Genomic DNA, 19,256 nt, shown 5'->3' with positions numbered 1-19,256 from the left:
CTGGATGAGTTCCTGTCCAACCTGCTCTAGGTGAACCATGCTTCAGAAGGGAGGTTGAACTAGATGATCTCCAAAGGTCCCTTCCAACCTATACCATTCTGTCATTCTGTGATTAATGTCTTGCTGTCTATCATGGCACAGTGTCCTACTTAGCAATATGGTTGTTTATACTGATGTTGAAATTACCAAATCTTTGTCATTTCCACCACAGAGAATGGCTCAAGAGCAGCAAAGAACTTTGATTTTCCATGGCAAGAAAACAACGTGGATTTCTCCCACTAGCCTGAATGAGCTTCTGGAGCTGAAAGCCAAGTATCCAAAGGCACCCCTTGTTGTGGGGAACACCAGTGTGGGTATGGAAAGATCTTTTGACACAGAGATTACATTATGCAGTGGGCATGTAATTTTGCATTTTATCTTCTGGAGATCCTTAATGCCTTCTCTCATCGCAATGATTGTGCTTCAGTATTTAGAACAATATCATTTCCTGTGGGGTTTTTTGTAGCATATTAATAACTAGATTAGAACTAGTACAACCATCACCTGAGCCCAGGATTTGTGCTGCCTAATGTCTCCCAGTGACCTCAGAGAGACAATTTGTGTGAATAAGGAAGAGCTCATTTACGCTGATGAGAGCCAAACGTTTCACATCCATGTTGCTTGAGCATCACAAAATAAATAATGCCCATGAAAAGGACTACCATAGTGTCCTGGTTTGAGATAAAGCAGAACCAATTTTCTTTTCAGTAATTTTACTTTTCAGTTAAGCATCTTCTACCTCTCTGAAATTAACAGCATATTTTTCAGACTGTGTCCACTTCTATCAGGTAAGGTCTGATGTTTATAATGAATACCAAAGAATGGTATGCAGAGAGGCTCCTGCTTATAATTAATGCTATAACAACCAAAGTCAGCTGACTTTGTTATGTACTAAGTTGGAGGGTTGGAAGCAGAAGAACATAAAAGGGTTGTACCTGCAGGAGGAGCGGACAGGACAGGAGACCCAAAATTAATCAACAGAGTATTCCATCCCATCTGCATCATGCTTAGTATAAAAGCAGATGGGTCAAAGGGGTTAGCTCTCTTTCTTCAATGGCTGACATCTGAGGAGGACTCTGTCTGTTCATCTGCCTTTAATCTCAATCCATGCATTCCTGAATCCAGAATCCAGTTCTCATCCGTCACTGAGGCCAGTCTGGGACTTTCCCAGTGTCTGGCAGTGATGTGATTGTCATCCTGGAAGCTCAATAACAGGTTTTGTATATATTGCATATATTTCATTATTTTCTTATTAATATTATTATCTTTTCTTTTTTATCATTAATACTTCATTAAAGTAGTTTAGTTTCTTTTTTCAATCCATAAGTCTCTCTCTCTCTCATTCTTCTCTCCCTTCTCTGAAGGGAGAAGTGACCTGCTCTGAAGGGAGAGAGGTTAAAGAGGGCGTCTCTTGTTCATTCAGTGGCCAGTCCAGCCCAAACCACAACACATAGAAAGCCTGAGGTTTACAACAGAGAGAGGTCGGTCATGAGATAATCTAGTTACTACATGTATAAACTAGTTTGGGAATACGTTTTTTAAAAGACATTGCACAAGAAGAGAACAAGGGAAGCACAAAAATTTTGTAGCTCATATGGAAAGGTGGAGTGAGTATCTAGAAATATGATGAAGCAGGTGGGGAACTGTGTATAGCTCTGAGGTGAGAGGTGAAATCTGAATATGATATAGGAAAGGACCAGAAACCTTTCCTATATCCAGAGGAACAAGGAGTACGAGTCAGGAAACAGCATATTGGACTTTGGACTTCAGATCAGCCTTTGGACTGCAGAAAGAAGCAGATGAAGTGGGCCTGGTAAAAGCAGTAAAATGTGATATTCAAGATACTGCACAACAAAAACCCATAAGACTTTGAAACTACTTAGTTACAGTGGTTTCGAACTTTCGGTTTCCATGTCAAGGAATATGGTTAATTCTTTAAACAGATCTCTAATCATACTATCATACTTTGCCTTTCAGGACTCAAAAAATATAACCATGATGCTTATCATCCAATCATTCTTCATCCTGTTAGGATTCCAGAAATGTATGTTGTGAGTAGCACGAATGATGGTAAGTATCCAAGTTACCTCTACTGATGTACAAACAGTAGTGACTGAATTATCTTGGGGATTTTATTTTGATGCCAGAAGCAGTAAGAACTGTTGACTGTCATTGGTGTGGAATGTTTTAAGATTTTTCTCTCTGTAGCAGTCATTTCACTAAGCCTTTTAACCAATATGTCAGCTCACCTATGGTCTGGAGATGATGGATGGTGACAGACAATTTATGAATCTGTTCTGTGAAAATATATATGTTCAAATCTCAAATTTCTGCAGACAGCAAACACAGGGGAAGGCCCTAAATCAGTCTTTTTTTTTTTTTTTTTTTTTTATGTTTTCACTGGTCATGAGCCTTTCTGTCACAACCATTGATTTAACAAAGTCCACAGAACATTGATTACGCTAGGGCTAGGTTTTCAACACAAAAAAATTAGGCATAAATTTCCAATCCAAAATATCACAAGATTTTCTTTTCACAGATGCATTGATATCACAAGGGCTGTACTAATGTCCATCAGTCAAGAATCCAACCTATTAGGAACATCACCTTCATGAGGGGAGGCACTACACTTGTAGCAAAAGAATGAAATGCAGCATCTTCCTCATGGGAAATCAAGCTATTAAACATTAGAGAAATTAAAAGTTTGTTACAGTTGCCTCTTTCTCTCCTTATGTTCTCCTAGCTCTATGATTTATAGCAGCTACTGAGTTATAAATATTTTCAAATTATTATGCTAATATCAGTGCACCTCTGCATTTAAGCAGATCCATCAATAAAAGATTACAACATTGCCCCTTTGTTCAGAAAAAATGCTTCACAACACTTGAAGATTTCTCTGCAGGCTTACTCCAGTGTTTACTGAAGTCCTTGATAGTGGCTTCTGGGATACTACTGGAAGTGTCATCGAGTGTTAGTGGTCTTGGACGTTTCCAACAATTTGGTCATCCTTCATCCTAATGAGTCAATGAGTCAACTGTTGTTTTGGGGGATAAACAGCACAAAAAAAGGATGTGCATTGTTGTGTGTAAATATGCAATGTATATTTTTCAGGTATGTGCTTATATTGGGAACCATTGCTGAATAAGCAAATAGCATTTGCACTTCTTATTGTATGTAATATAAAACACATCTTACTAGAATTTCTCTTTGTCATCCTGCTGGCAAGAGCTGTGTACAAAAGCAAATCTTAAGAGGCCTTATCAGCTGTATGGTACATTTATATTTTGGCACTATGATTTCACTGTTTAAACTCATTTGATTTCAGGGCTAGTAATAGGAGCTGCCTGCTGCTTGGCCCAGCTCAGAGACATCCTGATGGAGACAGTCCCAAAACTTCCAGAGGAGAAAACAAAAATCTACCAAGCTCTCTTGCAGCACCTGAGAACTTTAGCTGGAGAACAGATCAGGAGCATGGCAGTATGTATTCAGCAGTAACAGTAAATAAGCCAACACTACAGACATATCTGCATGAATGTCACTTACAAATACATGGAGAAAAGCTGGGTGAGGCTGGGATCATGCCTCATAAGGCTAAATAGTTAATACCATCACAAAGTTGTGTGAAATAATTGGGAGTCCTATGCTGGTTAGCAGGGGCAAGTATCAAGAGAACTGGAACCAAAGAAACTTCTGGTATCCCTGCTCACTGGCTGAGCAGAGAAATGGAAGAGGCTGAGCAAAGAAGAAAAGTGGGGTTCTCTGTTAAAGTATTGCATGCCCTGCAGCCAATTCTACTTTAGCTTAACTATCAACGCATAGCTCTTTACCCATCATGTATTAGGTATCTCTGATCTTGTCTCTGATTTTATTTTAAAAATCCCTTACCTCAATACCTTGTATTTCTTCCTTTAATTAAGGGAATAGCGATTTCTTTGTGGGGCGGGGGACAGAAAAGTAAACCTGGTCTCTCAACAGAGATTATATGAGACAGGAGTTTTGAAGGGAACAATAAATCACATTAAAAAGTACAAATGTGAACTTCAGTTCACATTTAAGGACTTCAGTTAAGACTGAACAAAACAAATATAAGTTCTTCCAACAGGCCTTTTAAGTGAATAAAATTAGGTGGTGATATAGATCCCTGTTAAATGTACGAAGGGCAAGCCTAAAAATAACCTTGTTTGTTAAAGTCTTTAGGAGGACACATTGTAAGCAGGGGATCGACCTGGGACTTGAACCCAATCTTATCAGTTGGCAAATCTGTCCTCAACTTGGCATCAGACGGTAAGCTTTGGACTCCCTGCCAAATATCTTTGCTGGAGCGGCAGAACACTGCAACAAAGAATATGGCTATGGGTGACAGTTTTCAAATGAAACACTACTGTGCATCTCCTAGATGAATTAGAATGGTACATGTTGCTGAATGGAGGACAACATTATCCTGGTAATTGCCTGTCAACTGGCAAAAAGTGTCTGCCACTAGAAAACACTAACTTTCTGTTTCACGAGTCAAAATGAAACCTAGCAATCCTAGCACCTAGCAATCTCATGAAAGCAAGGCGGGCAGGCAGAAAGGTCTCCTTTCTACACTGCCTTTGGCTATATTGCTCCATTTATCAGGCAGGTTAGCTTTATCTTGTAACTCCACCACTGTTTGCTTTTATTGTGTATGTCTGCCTCATTTTAAGAAAAACTGTTGTTCATTGTCTAGGGCCATGCACCTAGAAACTTCTCTTGAAGTCACTGGTACTTTTGTGTATGTGTGTGTGTGTATACATGTGCATCATGGTTAAATAACACTTCCAGTAATCAAGCCCAAGCAAGTCCCACCCTTGTCACACAGAATCTGCGGGTATTTTGAAAATCTTGGCAACATCTCATCTCAGTGCTTGATAATTTCTCAAAAGCTTACTGTGCTTTAGTAATTTAATGGTCTAAGAGCTTTTGAGCAGAAACTGAATAGCCATACATAAATCTAAATCGCTACATTTCTGAATATTATTAGCATTTGTAAGACATATATTTTCTAGAAAGTATAAAATACTCAGTATTTTATGTATGATAGGGGACTATAGCATTCATGTAGGGAAATATATCGCACTTAACATGTATCATAAAGACTGGGCTTTCCACTTGAAGGATTTTGCAGTCTAAGGCTAAAGCCTGAATGGTGCTGGCTGTACTAAGGCCATATTTACCTTACTATATTCTTTTGCACAAATTTGATGAAATTTGAATCTGCAATGCAGAAATGTTTCCTTCTTGCTCCACATTCAGTAACAGACTACAGTTTTCTCCAACAGATGGTAAACGGCAGGTTCTTTTAGATGACCAGTTTCTTGCTGGCTGTGAGCATGCAGACATAAAGCCCAAGGAGGTCATTGTTTCTGTTCTCATCCCATACTCTACGAAGGTAAGACCCTGATGTTTCAGAGGTTTCATTCAGGTTCCAGTGTAGTTATTAGGAACATTTCAATTATCTTCAGTAAGCACTGAAACATGCAGGTTACTACTGCTTTAGAAGTAGCTAAGAAAGCTCTGGTATACCTCCATCACCTCTCCCACTTCTTCCAGCTTGGTCATCATCTTCTACTTCTTTGGGCCTCTTACTGCTTTTTCCCCCACTCTGAAAAGTGCACCTGTGCCCCTTCCAGACACAGAAATTTGGGCTGCTTGAATATTCCAGAACAAGTGCCATATTGTCAGAGTCTTCAATAATAAAGCTCATTTCTGGCCTCTTCTCACTAATTAACAACTTACACTGAACAGTCCTGAGCTGTCATTGTAACTACTCACAAAATAAGGTTCTAACTACTGTGACCAAGGGTGACAGCATGTGGCTTTAGGGGGTTAAGGGCAGAGGAAGTGGTGTTATTGTTACTGTGTTCTTAGATATCCCTCTAGTGGATGTGATGAAAAGTACGGGGCAAGTAGAGGAAGACCCAACTACAAGCTAGTATGTTGTGATTGAAATCAATGAGGGAGTGACCACAGGAGTCTCTGCCAACCTTGACATCAGAGGGTCAGTCCCCAGAGTAGCTGCCCACTGCAATGCAGCATAGTAAACGTGGCCTCATGCTGGAGGAGTGCTTCTGCCCATGAGAGGCTGGCTGGCCAGCCATGGCAGGTTTCCCATAAAAAACAACAAGATTCCCATGAGCTCAAAGCCTGCAATAGCATAATCTCTGCTGGCTGCAGCAACAGTGCTTCTGCTGCCCAGAAAGTTTGAGCCTCGATGGTGATTTGAGAGCAAAACAGCCTGGAAGAGAAATTTAAGGAGGAATGTTAGTTCCCTCCACAAAGTAAAAGAAAAAAGAAATCCCAACCTGCTTTGTCCCATGACAAGTTGTGCTCCAGAACTAAAGCTGTCACAGAGGGTATTTCAGAATCTTGACTTTCAGAGAGAAACAGTTGCACCTAAGAACAGCAGAGGTGGACACAACAAAATGAAAAAAAGACAATAACACTGCAAGCACACTCAAAAGGTCGCTTTGAAGAGCAGGAAATTTATCTGTCAGCAGTCATGTGAATAATGTGAGATTCTGCAGCCTCACCAAATCAATACCATTTTGGAGGGAGGCTGCTTCTGCCACTCACTTTCATGCTCAATTGCCTTTTTGATTAACTCTGCTGAAACAACGAAAAGGCACGTGCACACTTTTTTTTTTGCAAGTTGTCAACAGAAAGTATAGACAGAAACCTGTCAGCTGCTGGCTTTTGGTTTTGGGTAGCTTGATGTGAATATTGCTTCAGTGAAGCAATGTAAATCCTGTTGAGAGGATTTTCCATCTCTGACAAGACTCACTGTTCATCCTGTAATCCTGAGTTTTACATTTGTCATGAGAGTATCACATACTCATAGTGACAGATCTAACCTGCTAACCCCTACTTTAAAAATGCTGTGGCTGTCTGAATCTGAAGTTTCTTTCTGGCGCTACAGAAAGAGCACTTTATACACTTTCTCCAAAGAACCTATCTGTGCCTGATCATGAAAGAAACTGCTGTTATGTTTTCTTTTAAAGTGTGTGGATTTGTCTCCAGAACAAAGTATTTCTGACAATAGAAAGCCCAGCTCTTTCTAGGGTCTTCCTCTGTAAATGCCATTACCGTAGCATAAAAGGTAAAAAGTCTGAGTGTAAAATCTTCACAAAATCAGGTCCCTTAGCACAGTGGGGCCTCCATGTCCTGGAGAAGAAATCACTATTTTCTAAGCTGGAATTCAGCTTAAAGAACATACCAGGCATATGTGAAGTGGCTTATATCAGGACTGCTTTTCCAGCACTCTGAAGTCATTAAACTGCTGATAAAATTTAAAATTTGGCATGTTTTTTTACACATAGATAACCTCAGATAATGTCCCCTCTTATTATGTCTGTCTATGATTATCTTAGGACAGCAAGAAAAATAAAAAGTTTTACTGAAACAGTAATTCTAGCAAATGTTCTTTAAAAATGTTGCTATCTTTGTACAATGGTAAGACCTAAAATACAAGGAATAATAGATTTGTTTTCTTTCAGTCAATTTCTGCCATTGATGAAATTTTTCCTTCCTTTGTTTCCCATTAGGATGACTTTATTTCAGCCTTCAGACAGGCTGAAAGGCAGAAAAATGCTTTGTCCATAGTGAATTCTGGAATGCGAGTCCTCTTCAGTCCAGGCACAGACACCATTGTAGATCTGAGTATTTTATATGGAGGCGTTGGCTCAACCACACTCAGTGCAAGAAAGTCCTGTGAAAAACTCATAGGAAGGTACTGGATAGCTTAATGTCTTTAAGCAAAATGCAGGCGTCGCCGTGTGATGCATGGGATCTGCTTGATTCTGCCAGCGGAGATCCCATCATCAGCCTCTCACAATCTGTATTTGACCTGTCCTCCCTAACAATAGGTTATTTCTTGGTATAACTTATGCTGATTCACTTGTTACTTCCCACATACTTCACAATAGCTTTAGCTGCCTGTTACTTATAAAGAAGTGTGTGTTCATGTTAGCCTATTTTTCTACCAGGCAATGGAATGATCAGATGCTGAATGAAGCTTGCAGACTGGTGCTGGAGGAAATTTTTCTCCCGCCATCAGCTCTGGGTGGAAAAGTAGAATATAGAAGAACTCTGCTTGTCAGCTTCCTTTTCAGATTTTACCTGGAAGTATTACACGGTTTACATCAGATGGTAAGGACTGGACGAGAATTGCATGCCCACATCAGGAAAACTCTGCTTTTTTAAAGATTAAGGCACATGAGAGGGAAGGGTAAAAGTGCTAGGCTTTACTTCAAAATATGTGAGGGGAAATTTTTTGGTTTAGAAATAAGGGTCTGACAACACTGCTCTGACATCACTTTCCTTTCAGTATCCCTTCAGGTATGCTGAGCTCTCACAGGAGAAGATGAGTGCTTTGGGAATGCTACAAAGTGGTGTTCCCCGAGGTGTCCAAATTTATCAGGTGAGGCGTGTTTGTAGCTGGGACTGCCACAGACCCTCTATTTTAATGAGTATTTTGCCCTTTTAACATTTCATTCCTCAGTCTTCACTAATTGTAATATGAAACTGCTGAAACAGTTGACCCTGTGGGAAATCTTTTATATTTTTATAGATTTCCTCTCTAGGAAATGGTGCAGAGGCACTCCTTGCCCTCAAGGTGTTGTGCAGCATCAGACTGTCCTGACACTGCCGAAACAGGGGCACAGCTTTCAGCTATGCAAGAGCTGAGCAGAATTTAGTCAAACTGTCCAGTAGTCCTCAGTACAAATAAATGGAACAACCAGAAGCACTATGGAACCAGCAGCCAGGCTGGCTATAATTTGCAGACTTTAGCTCTCCTTTGCCTGCTATGGTTGCACTGCATGGACTAGTCATTTTGTCCCTTTTACCTCTCTTTTTATTGATCCCCCCCCCCCTATTTATTTAGTGCAATCTTTCCACAGAAGAGACTGCTATTTACTAGAGGCATGAATGGCATCTAATGCAGTATATTTCTCAGATCTCTGTCAGTGCACCTTGGTGCCAGCACAAATTCTAAAAATGGAATTAGACCTTTGTAATGCATCCCCACAAATATTGTCATAAAATCTAGATGGTTTCCACATGGATTTTATGACCACAAAATATTCTCAGAAAGTGTTTTTTGAGTAAAGCTTTCTATAATTACTGTTCTGGCTTGAGAATAACATCTTCCCGTTCTGCAGGATGTTGACCCAGGACAGTCTCCACAAGATCCTGTGGGCCGTCCCATCATGCACCAGTCTGGTATTAAGCATGCCACAGGTGAAGCAGTTTACATTGATGACATTCGTCCAGTGGATGGAGAACTTTCACTGGCTGTGGTCACCAGTATTAAAGCCCATGCAAAGATTATGTAAGTAAGAAAAAATTATATGCACATAAGTATGTTAACAAGTATTATCTATTCTTATTGTCTGATTTGGCCATATTATGAGGTATGCATTACTAATGAAGTAAGAATTTCTTTACTATGTGCTTTAAATAGCGTCAGATATGGACAGAAGAGTCCATATTAATGTATTCATCCCTTTTAATATAAAAAAATTAGAAAGAAAATATATTCTTTGATTTTGCATGTACTGGAACTAGAATTTAACGAGTGGTTCTATGCCATTCACACACAGGTGCTCATGCCTTCCATTTATTTTTTCTCAATATGCCAATCAACACTTTTCCACTTTCTTCTCTATGTAGAGATCTGTGGTGAAAATACCAAGTGGATTATGTTTCTGTCCTAAAGTTCGCTGAACTACTCATACTAGAGATATTTGTACCACGTACTGTACTCATTTATGTGCATATTCTACTTTCCAGGTCAATTGACACATCAGAAGCCCTTCAGGTGCCAGGAGTGATTGATGTAGTGACAGCAAGAGATGTTCCAGGGAAAAATGGCAAGGATGAGCAAGCATATGCAGAAGATAAGGTATTTCTTGCTCCTGGAGGAATGTCTAGACCTTTTGCATCAATTATTTTCAAAAAAGGAAAGTGTGTTTGCAAGTATCATCTTCTTGCATTGAAATGAAAATAAGTACAAGAGCTATTAATGCATTGCTGAGCAGGCTGGGCTGAACAGAATTACCATTCCCCAGTGAGAGAAAGTAAAAGCTCCCTTAAATAACGTGGGATTTGAATAAATGAGCCATAATTCCTTAAGGGCCGATAAATGAGTGATTGTCATGGATTCCGAGAAAGGATGAAATAGCCATGGCATTTGAGAGTTCCAAAGATGAAATAAATAAAATGAGAATTGCTCAGCTGGAACCAATATTAAATTAATTGCCAGATTATACAGTAGAATATGGCAATGGGAGACAACACTGTTTCTTTTTGTTGAGCATCAAGAGAGCTAAGAAATTTATAGGATCCCTGCAGCCAGCGTGACTGTACAGAATGTCCCAGGCGTCAGGCTGTATCTGGCACAAGTAACACTGTATTTGCAATGGGGCAGGAATAATTCATAATGTGTTGCTATTACCTCTCTATTCCTTCTTGTCTGAATTTCCTTCCTTTCTGAGTACAGACAAGGAAAGCAGTCTGTACCAGATGGGATTTTACTTAGCACAGTATCTGGCCACCTCAGGATGGTCACAGGGGAAATGTTCATGACTACTGATGTCAGCAGCATTTCTAATGCCAGAAACGTTGCAGCAGATGAAAGATAGCTAATAGACTTCTCATCTAATGAGGATAAGTCTGCACTGGGATAGTATCCATAGAGAAACAGAATATAAAATTGCCATTTGAGCAGAATCTATTTCCACAAAACACTCTCTGTACAGAAACTTAACCACTCCTGTGTTTTTTCCTTGGGTAATACATTGGTGTGTTGCAGGTGATCTGTGTTGGTCAGATAATCTGTGCTGTGGTTGCAGAGTCAGTGACGCAGGCAAAGTGTGGCGCTGAAAAGGTGAAGATAGTGTATGAAGATTTGGAGCCAATTCTGACCATTGAGGTAAAAATCTGTCTCCTCTTCCTTGTCTGATAGAGCTCATAAGTCACCTCACTCACTATTTACCTCCTTGTGCAGAGCTCTGCCAGGCTTTGGATTTTTCTTTTTTTTTTTTTCCTTTTTTTGGCATGAGATATTACTTCATTGGTTCTGAAGTGTAAAAAGTTTATAAATGGCCTCCAAAGTTTTACTTTTAGAAACACAAAAAGAAAATCTTGTTAGGTACCTATTCATCCAGTATGTCGGAGACTGGTCTTTGTAGATCTAGAACAAAATTGCTTAAGAATATTCAGAAAGTTTTAAATGAGCAATTCCATGCCTCTAGGAGACAAATTCCGAGCAGCAGTACGTCAGTATAGAATTGAATTTGAGAGCTTATGTTTGCAGAAGTTCTAGAATCACACATCCGGCATCCATGTTCTGAAAATTTTCAAGTCTGGCAGGTTTTCAGTAGCAAGCAATGTGATTTTGACGTATTTTCAGCAGCTCTGAATGCCATTTACAGACATTTTGCATTTCTAATCTGGAGGAAGAAGAGAATTATGTGAACTACAAAAAATGAAAAAAAAAACACGCTCTCTTTGATGGTGGAAAGGGAACAACTATCCTGCTCTTTCTAATACTTAGCTACAACCATCTGTCCATCTGAAAAAGGATCATATGTGTGATGAAAGATTGTACTATATAAGGACCATCAGACTTTCTGAATTACAATTAACATGTTGTTTGTTGGGTTTGGTTTTTTTCTGCAGGATGCAATAAAACATAAATCATACATTACTGAAGAAAGGAAAATAGAAAAAGGAGATATTGAGAAAGGATTCAAGTCTGCTGATGAAATCATAGAAGGTAGTTCATACGTGCAGGGCATCTGGCAAGAGAGGGGAGTTATACTAGATCAGAATCTATTTCCAGCTGGTGGCTGAATTTAAATTTCTATTCTCTTCTCAAAAAAAAACTTAACTCTGTTGTTAATTTCTTCCCTTTCACTGAGAATGGAGATGAAATGGTCATGTTTAAATGAAGCTTAGCTAACACCTGCTAGCTCATGTGGACTAAACTCTACTATTTCCTTGTCTTAAAACCCAGCTAACTAAAATGAAGTGCCCTAATCCTAGGACAAACATTACAGCTAAATAAGGCTTTGTTTATGGGTGTCAACTAACTTAACTCATACCATTTTGACTGCTTGATTTAAGGCTAATCCCAGAAACAAAGGGATCAGAGTAAACTGGTGTGGAATACCAGTCCTACAGTCAACAAATTCACTGTCTTCAAATAATAAACATGATCCAGTAGTCCCAGAGCGTACTCTGCCATAAGTATTAGACTTATGTTTAAGAAGTATCACTGAAGAATATTCCACGAGCTCCTATTGTAGTTAGTTCTAGAGTTTAACTCTCTTTAAAAGTAGAATCCTTTTTTTTATAATACCTAATCTAAATCTCCCTTTCTGGAAACTTTAAAGGTTCACCCTCTAAACAGAATCCTCTCTTCTTTTCCCCATAAGTCACGTCTGCTGTCCTTTATCATTGTCACTGCTCACTTCTCCATTATCTCTAATTTCACTACATCCAGCTTCACTATGGTAATATTTCAGATTAGGTTTCACCAATGCCAAGTGGAATCTCCCAGAAATTCTATAAAACGTTAGTATCACAGAATGAGATAAAGGTGGTTGTGGTGTTATCAGTTGTGGATATACAGTCAAGTTGTACTCCTCTGTAATCCCTGCTTGGATCTTGTTCAATAGTGCTATCTAAAGTACTGCAACTTACCCATACTGAACTTCATGACATTGATTTTAGGCCATTTCTCCAATGTAGAAAAATCACTTTCAAATCTGAACCTGAAGGGCTTGCAGCCCTTTCTAGTTTGATATTATTCCTAGTTTACTCATCAGTTATTAAAGCAACCATGGGGCAACATTAGACTCAGAAGAAACTCTTCTGTGATTCTACATGCATCATCTTTGCAGCTTGACAGCCAATCCTCTCAAGTGCTTTCTGAGTGCAGTTTTCAATCAGTTGTATGCTTGATTTTATCTGGATTGTACTTCTCAACTGGCTTATGAGAGTAGTCCATGGGACAGTGTAAAAAGACTTACTGAAATTAAGGTATATGATATAATTGTATGCTTCTCTTAACATTGGCTTGGCCAGTTTTAATACTTCCCCTAATTCTGTGTTTCTAACACTTGAATGCAGCTCTGAAATTTGTTAATGAGCACCTTATAAATGCTTAGATGACTCATGTATCCTGCTTATGGGCTTTTCTGATTGTCCTCTCATGTCATATATTATCACACGTACCTTCTGCTGTTATCACTCCTCAAATTTCTGCAGCTGAGTTTTTCTCTTCACTGAATACTAACTACACATGAATTGACACCTGCTTGATCACAGGAGGGAACATAGCAGACCATCAGCCCCTTTTCCTTTTTCCAACATCGGTTCTATCTGTATCATGTTTGAAAGAACGATCAGATTTATCTAAGTTGCTCTTGGACACCTCTGAGCATGAAGACTCTGCAGTCTCCCCAGGCAATTTTTTCCAGTGCTTTACCACTCCTATCATTAGAAGGATTATCTTCGTTGCTAACAATTTGCTGCAATTTAAGTACTATTGTGCTTCTTGTTGTCTCTACTGTGACCATGTAGCACAGGCTATTCTCTTCCTCTTTGCAGCAGCCTTCCATGGATTTCAGGATTCACGTCTTCCTTCACTTTTTTGGGCTGAGCCCCCTCAATTCTGTCAGTCTCTCTATGTAGGTTTATGATCTCTGATGATTTTTTTCTTTAGACTTTTTCCAACTGTTCACCATCAAATGTCATGTCACAGAATGATTCAGAAGAAGACATTATAATCCTGTTATAGTAGAAGAGATATAACATCCTAAAGAAGAAAAAGCATGAGATATTAAATTGATACTGATCTTATCCTGAAAAAAACAAACAAACAAACAAAAAAAAACCAAAACCATCAAACTAAACAAGGATTAAGTGATTGAATAATTTCCTCTCAATAAACAGAGGTCCCAGAAGGTGTCAATCTCAGATACAAAGAAATAAAAAATAAATTAAACCCTTTTTCTACTGTGACAAAACTCTTTTTCCCTGATATATATACATATAGGCAAATATAAATTTCCTTGCCGTTCATTTGAAATCCAGTTCAGTTTTTCCTATCATTATTTACATAACAGGTGAATTACACATGGGAGGACAGGAACATTTTTACCTGGAAACAAACAGTGTGCTTGTTATTCCAAGAGTTGAGGATAAAGAAATGGATGTGTATGTGTCAACTCAGCATGCAACAGATGTACAGGTAAAACAAAGTATTAATGATACATGTTTCTTACCTAAATAACCTTAAAGCTGAACTGTGTGGCCCCAAGTTGCTTTCAGTCTTCTGGGCTTCTCTTGAAACTCCCTAATGGTGTTTCCAATTGAGATTAACTGATCTGAATCTTTTTATGAAAATAAGAGGCCTGACTACTAATGATGAAGCTGAATATAACGGTAGGTCTTGTGTTATTTGTATTACCCAATGCAGTACAGACACAAATTAACAGTATTACTATGGGATGAACAAAGGATAGCTTGAATAGATAATATGTCTGTAATCTTCTTGTTGAGAAAAGACTAGTTCTGTCCCGGATATATTGGCCAAATCCTCCTAAAATCAGTGAGAAACCTCAGTACAATCCTGGACAATCACTTCTTTACAGCAATGAGTGTCTTTGGCTTTAGAAAGAGTACTCACACAAGTTGTGTTGCTTATGTGAGTAGTTATATTGATGATTATGGGGTCATAATCATGTGTAAATAATGATAAAATAATATGTAAATAATAACATATGAATCATGAAATTACGTGGAAAGAAATTTAACAGGTCCTAGCTAACATCAGTATTGGATTGTAGACCTATAGAAAACAACAGTTTCAAAGAATATATGTCAATTTCTACATGTTTTGGATTAGCTTTTGCAGTTTATCACTGTCTTGCATTTTTTAAGCTTTCACTGTCAGCCCAGCAAGTTAAACCTCTATTTGCATCTCTGGAAGCACTGTCAGAGATATTTTAAGCAGGCAATGGTTTATCAGTATTTTAGCTACACTGTCTAGTGTGCTGTAAACGATCACTCGGCTTGACATTTTAGTGGATGCTTTATCTCCAGCCGCAGCTGAAGCTTGCATTTCTATGTAGAGTTTATCATATCTGGCATCAGATAATCAAACAAATTTATGGAGCTATTTTTACATTTCCACTATTCTTTAAAGACTAGATTGTGCTTTCATTAGCATCTTTACTTGTTTGAAATATTTTTTGTTTGTTTGTTTCTGTAGCAACTCTAGTTTTCTGCCCAGGACTCTTAGACCTGTTAGCTTTTAATATATGGTTAGCCATGGAAAATAGGCATTATTTTATGTACTTTGGTAGGTAACAATTCTCGGTAAAATCCTGAATGTTCACTTTTGCAGGAATTAGTGGCTTCAGCTTTAAATCTCCAGTCCAATAAAATCATGTGCCATGTGAAACGTGTTGGTGGAGCATTTGGTGGGAAGATTACTAAACCTTCACTCTTTGCTGTAATTGCAGCAGTGGCAGCCAACAAGTAAGTTGATTTAATTAAATCAAATTTACTGATTTAACTAAAACAAATTAATGACAAGACTGAATGAAAAAGGAACTTCAGTCCTGAACCCTACTCGGGAAGTTATCTTGATGACATCATCTTTCTTATCTCTTTGGCAGTATGTCTTGGACAGAGGCTTGAAAATTCTCTGCTTTTGACAATGGAATTCATTTACTATCTGAGAACCAAAACAAAGGCCACATACAGTTTCTCTCAGGGCTGATGTCCCAGCCATTCAGGCCTTTCCCACGCACAGTGGCTTGAATTTCACTCCACATCTTCAGTGCAAGTGGTTTTTCATCCTAATACATAGCTGTGCTCACATCAGGCCTTTGTGCCAGAGCTGTCCTTTACTCTGGCTTCCTTGCCATGTCCTGTGCATGCTTCATGGAACTTGCATCCCCCTATTGAGAAGCTAAAGGGAAACTGCTGAAAAGCTTATTTCCTCTACTTTGTTTCTGTAGCCAAAAAAAAAAAAAAAAAAGAAAATTAAATCTGATGAATCAGCTTAAACTCAGGCATGGTAGATAATAAGAAACTAGAACATAGAATGGATTGATTTATTGCCACCTCTAGGCGTTTGACCATCTACATGTAATGTCTTTGCAATCTGCATGAATAGGCTGTAATAAAAGTGTGTTTCTTCATGTTCACTTTAGGACCGGGCGTCCAGTTCGTTTTGCCCTTGAAAGAAATATGGATATGTTAATCACTGGTGGACGGCACCCTTTCTTTGGAAAATATAAAGTGAGTGAGAGGAGAAGGTATTTTGCTTAATTTCTGGGTGATAGTTTCTTCTGGGGCAAATCAGCATCGTTTCATTGACTAGCAAGATGCAGCAAGAAACCAAACTCCTTCTCTTCTGAAATCTTAACCCAGTACCAACCTTGCCCGAGTCCTAACAGTACCCTGACAAATACTGTGAATCAAAACAACAGCTATCATCGTATTCCTACAGCCCATGCAATATCCAGAAAAAGCAGAGCTATCCATCCCTTTTCTTACTCCAAAATACTGCTAACAGCAGGCCTACCGCATCCCCAGATGACAAGTACATAAGTCAGAATTAATATGACCCACTTCTCAGATATGAAGGCAGCCCTGCAATGCAATGCAAGATTCAGCTAGTGGCAAAACTCTTCTTTTTGACTTTTAAATCATTACATTAAAAAGAAGTGGGTAGACAATGCCAGCACTGAAGTCAGCTTGGCAACTGGTGGTAGCAGGGGAAAACCCCTTCTCTTTGTTTGTGTATGATATGCACATACTAAAACCCTCCAGGACAGGGTTTACGGTTCAATATGGTTCGGATAAAGAAGGGCTGAGGAGCTAGTTTTCCTATTGACTCTTGCGTGAGCTGTAGAGTTTGGCTGACAACTGTTTCTGGGACAGACTGTATATATCTTTTATTTTGCTGAAGATATTGCTCACAAAGATACTGTTAGATTCTGCCTATGATTAGACTAGGTTTAGAATTGGTTTGGGAAAAGAAAGAAGAAAAGTTTAATTTTTGGTTAAATCTGGTGGTAACCATAAGACAAGGAACAGGATTGTGACTGACAGATGTCAATAGCATATGTATTTCATATTCTTCTGCATATCCATTACCTGATTATGGTTGTATCTAGGATAAAATATGTTGTTAGGGGCAGGATTGTGGTTTGGGGAAAAGTAGTTAAGCAGTTGGTTTATTAACGAGCCTTGCATAGACTTCAGGAACGAAGATGAGGGCTAGCTGAGTGAAGAGTTGCTGTACCATATATAGGTCATCTATATATATTTGATACTAGGAATAGTATTAGAACTATGGCCACAGAAAAAAATGGAAGGAGAATTTTGGTCTATTTCTCACTCCTGCAGGGGTCACAGGTCTGAGTAATTGCATATACTGCATATGTGTATATCAATCACCCAAAACTTCCAGGCCAAGATATTTCATACAGCTGTTACCCGACACATTTGAAGACAGGCCTAATATAATCAGTTTTGTCCTTGGTCTGAGGTGATGGTGATGTTTTAAGTGATGAACAGTTTATTTAAACTTCTTAGCAGATATTGATAACAGTGGTGTTATTAATATTAGGATTTAGATTGCAGATATAGGCAGAGATGAGGAAAAGAAGGAATGGAAGTTGATTTTTTGCTGTATCATGTACAAACTTCAAAATTCTGATAAGCCTTGCTTTTAGAAAAGGAAAAGGCTTATATTTAGTTTTCATGCAGCTTCCTGTTATGTGTATATCACTGATGGTAGTGTTAGGGTTAAAGTTGGAAACAAAGTGAAGAAAACAAGGGCTAAGATATTTTTCCCCTGAGTTATTCCATAGGCACTTGGGAATCATGAAAAGAATGAAGGGAACTCTCCTGTTTAATTTTGATGAAGGCACTGGCAATATTTTCGGCCCTATTAGCATTACAGTAAAGTTTAGGAAAAACAAGAAATTAGAATCTTGGATCTTTTTTGAGTCTTACACAGGTACCAGAGGTAGGATGAGGGCTGCAGTTGATAGACGTTCCTGGCTTATGTTTAGTTTTGCTGAAGAAATAAAATATTTCTAAGGTCAGGACTAGGGTCAAGGGTTGAATAAAAAGTGTGATTTTTTTTTTTTTTTTTTTTTTTTTTTTACTTGCATGGGTCCCTGAAGTACTATGATAGGTATCTTGGAAAAGCAGAATTTGGCTTATGTTTCATTTTGGTTCAGTCATCTTTTAACTGAGAATCCCCATTATAGGTTTAGATTTGCATTAGGGAACCCATCTATGTCCCTAGGAAGATGAAAGCAAAAGGACTTTCTTTCTAAATTTTACATGGACCTTTAAGCTATGATGAGGACCAAGTCATACCTTATATTCGACATATATTTCAAACCTTTGATTCAGATATCACTTATCCAGAATTGCTTAGGCAAAGCTTAGATTTAGAAGTATGTTAAAGTAAACAAGCAAAGATAAGTTTGCTGAGTCATGTATAGACAATAGCAAGAATTTCTGGAGGAAGTTCTAGCATTTTTTTAAATTTTGCACACATACTGGTTACCTGAGGATTCTAGAAGCTAGGCCAAAATTAAGGTTACTGTTTTTGAGAGGAAATATTCTATAGTTTGATTTCCTATGTTACATTAGCACCTGAGCCTGGAGGGGAGTAGGTATTGGAAAGGAGGCATGCTTTACGTTTAGTTTTCATGCAGATACTGTTTACCAGAGTATTGTAAAAGCTAGGGTTAGGATATTGGGGGGGAAGGGAAAGTGTGAAGTTTGATTCTTTTTTTTTTTTTTTACAGTCTTTCCTGAGCCCCTGAGCTCCATCTTACTGTCCAATCTTACATGGAGCTAAATATTTAGGTATGGATTTAGAGCAGAAGAAACAATTAATCATATTCAGAAGAAACAATTAATCATATTCATTCTGGTGCCATTATTCATTAATTAGCTATCTTAAAGCTAGGGTAAAGATTATGAATCATGACTAAGGTTATGCTTTTGGAGGAAAAAAAAAACATGGAGGAATTATCCTTCTCACAGAATTTTCAATAAGTCCCTGTAGACTTATGGTTCAGATTTTGTTTTGATGTAGTTATAACTTCCCATTTTTTTCCTAAAGTTTGGGTAATGGTTACAGTTTT

The 19,256-nt window shown here is 38.4% G+C and overlaps 1 protein-coding gene across 1 annotated transcript in view; it reads left to right on the top strand.

The window, feature by feature from the left end:
* LOC309672608 (aldehyde oxidase 2-like) overlaps window positions 1–19,256 on the top strand; it is a gene marked incomplete at its 5' end in the record, with an annotated part of 48,618 nt that overhangs the window by 13,225 nt on the left and 16,137 nt on the right. Inside the window, 15 exons of the mRNA XM_082484149.1 lie at window positions 212–353; window positions 2,017–2,109; window positions 3,365–3,516; window positions 4,230–4,323; window positions 5,343–5,452; window positions 7,605–7,789; window positions 8,046–8,208; window positions 8,387–8,479; window positions 9,222–9,391; window positions 9,853–9,964; window positions 10,874–10,993; window positions 11,743–11,839; window positions 14,196–14,320; window positions 15,479–15,612; window positions 16,293–16,380. Of these exons, the coding sequence (XP_082340275.1) occupies window positions 212–353; window positions 2,017–2,109; window positions 3,365–3,516; window positions 4,230–4,323; window positions 5,343–5,452; window positions 7,605–7,789; window positions 8,046–8,208; window positions 8,387–8,479; window positions 9,222–9,391; window positions 9,853–9,964; window positions 10,874–10,993; window positions 11,743–11,839; window positions 14,196–14,320; window positions 15,479–15,612; window positions 16,293–16,380 (1,878 nt within the window). The remainder of the gene's footprint in view (window positions 1–211; window positions 354–2,016; window positions 2,110–3,364; window positions 3,517–4,229; window positions 4,324–5,342; window positions 5,453–7,604; window positions 7,790–8,045; window positions 8,209–8,386; window positions 8,480–9,221; window positions 9,392–9,852; window positions 9,965–10,873; window positions 10,994–11,742; window positions 11,840–14,195; window positions 14,321–15,478; window positions 15,613–16,292; window positions 16,381–19,256) is intronic.

Source organism: Vanellus vanellus (genome assembly GCF_965231255.1).
Source record: "Vanellus vanellus genome assembly, chromosome: 5".
Lineage (NCBI taxonomy): Eukaryota > Metazoa > Chordata > Aves > Charadriiformes > Charadriidae > Vanellus > Vanellus vanellus.
Note: the sequence above shows the minus strand (reverse complement) of the source record. Positions and strands in the feature narration are given on the sequence as shown.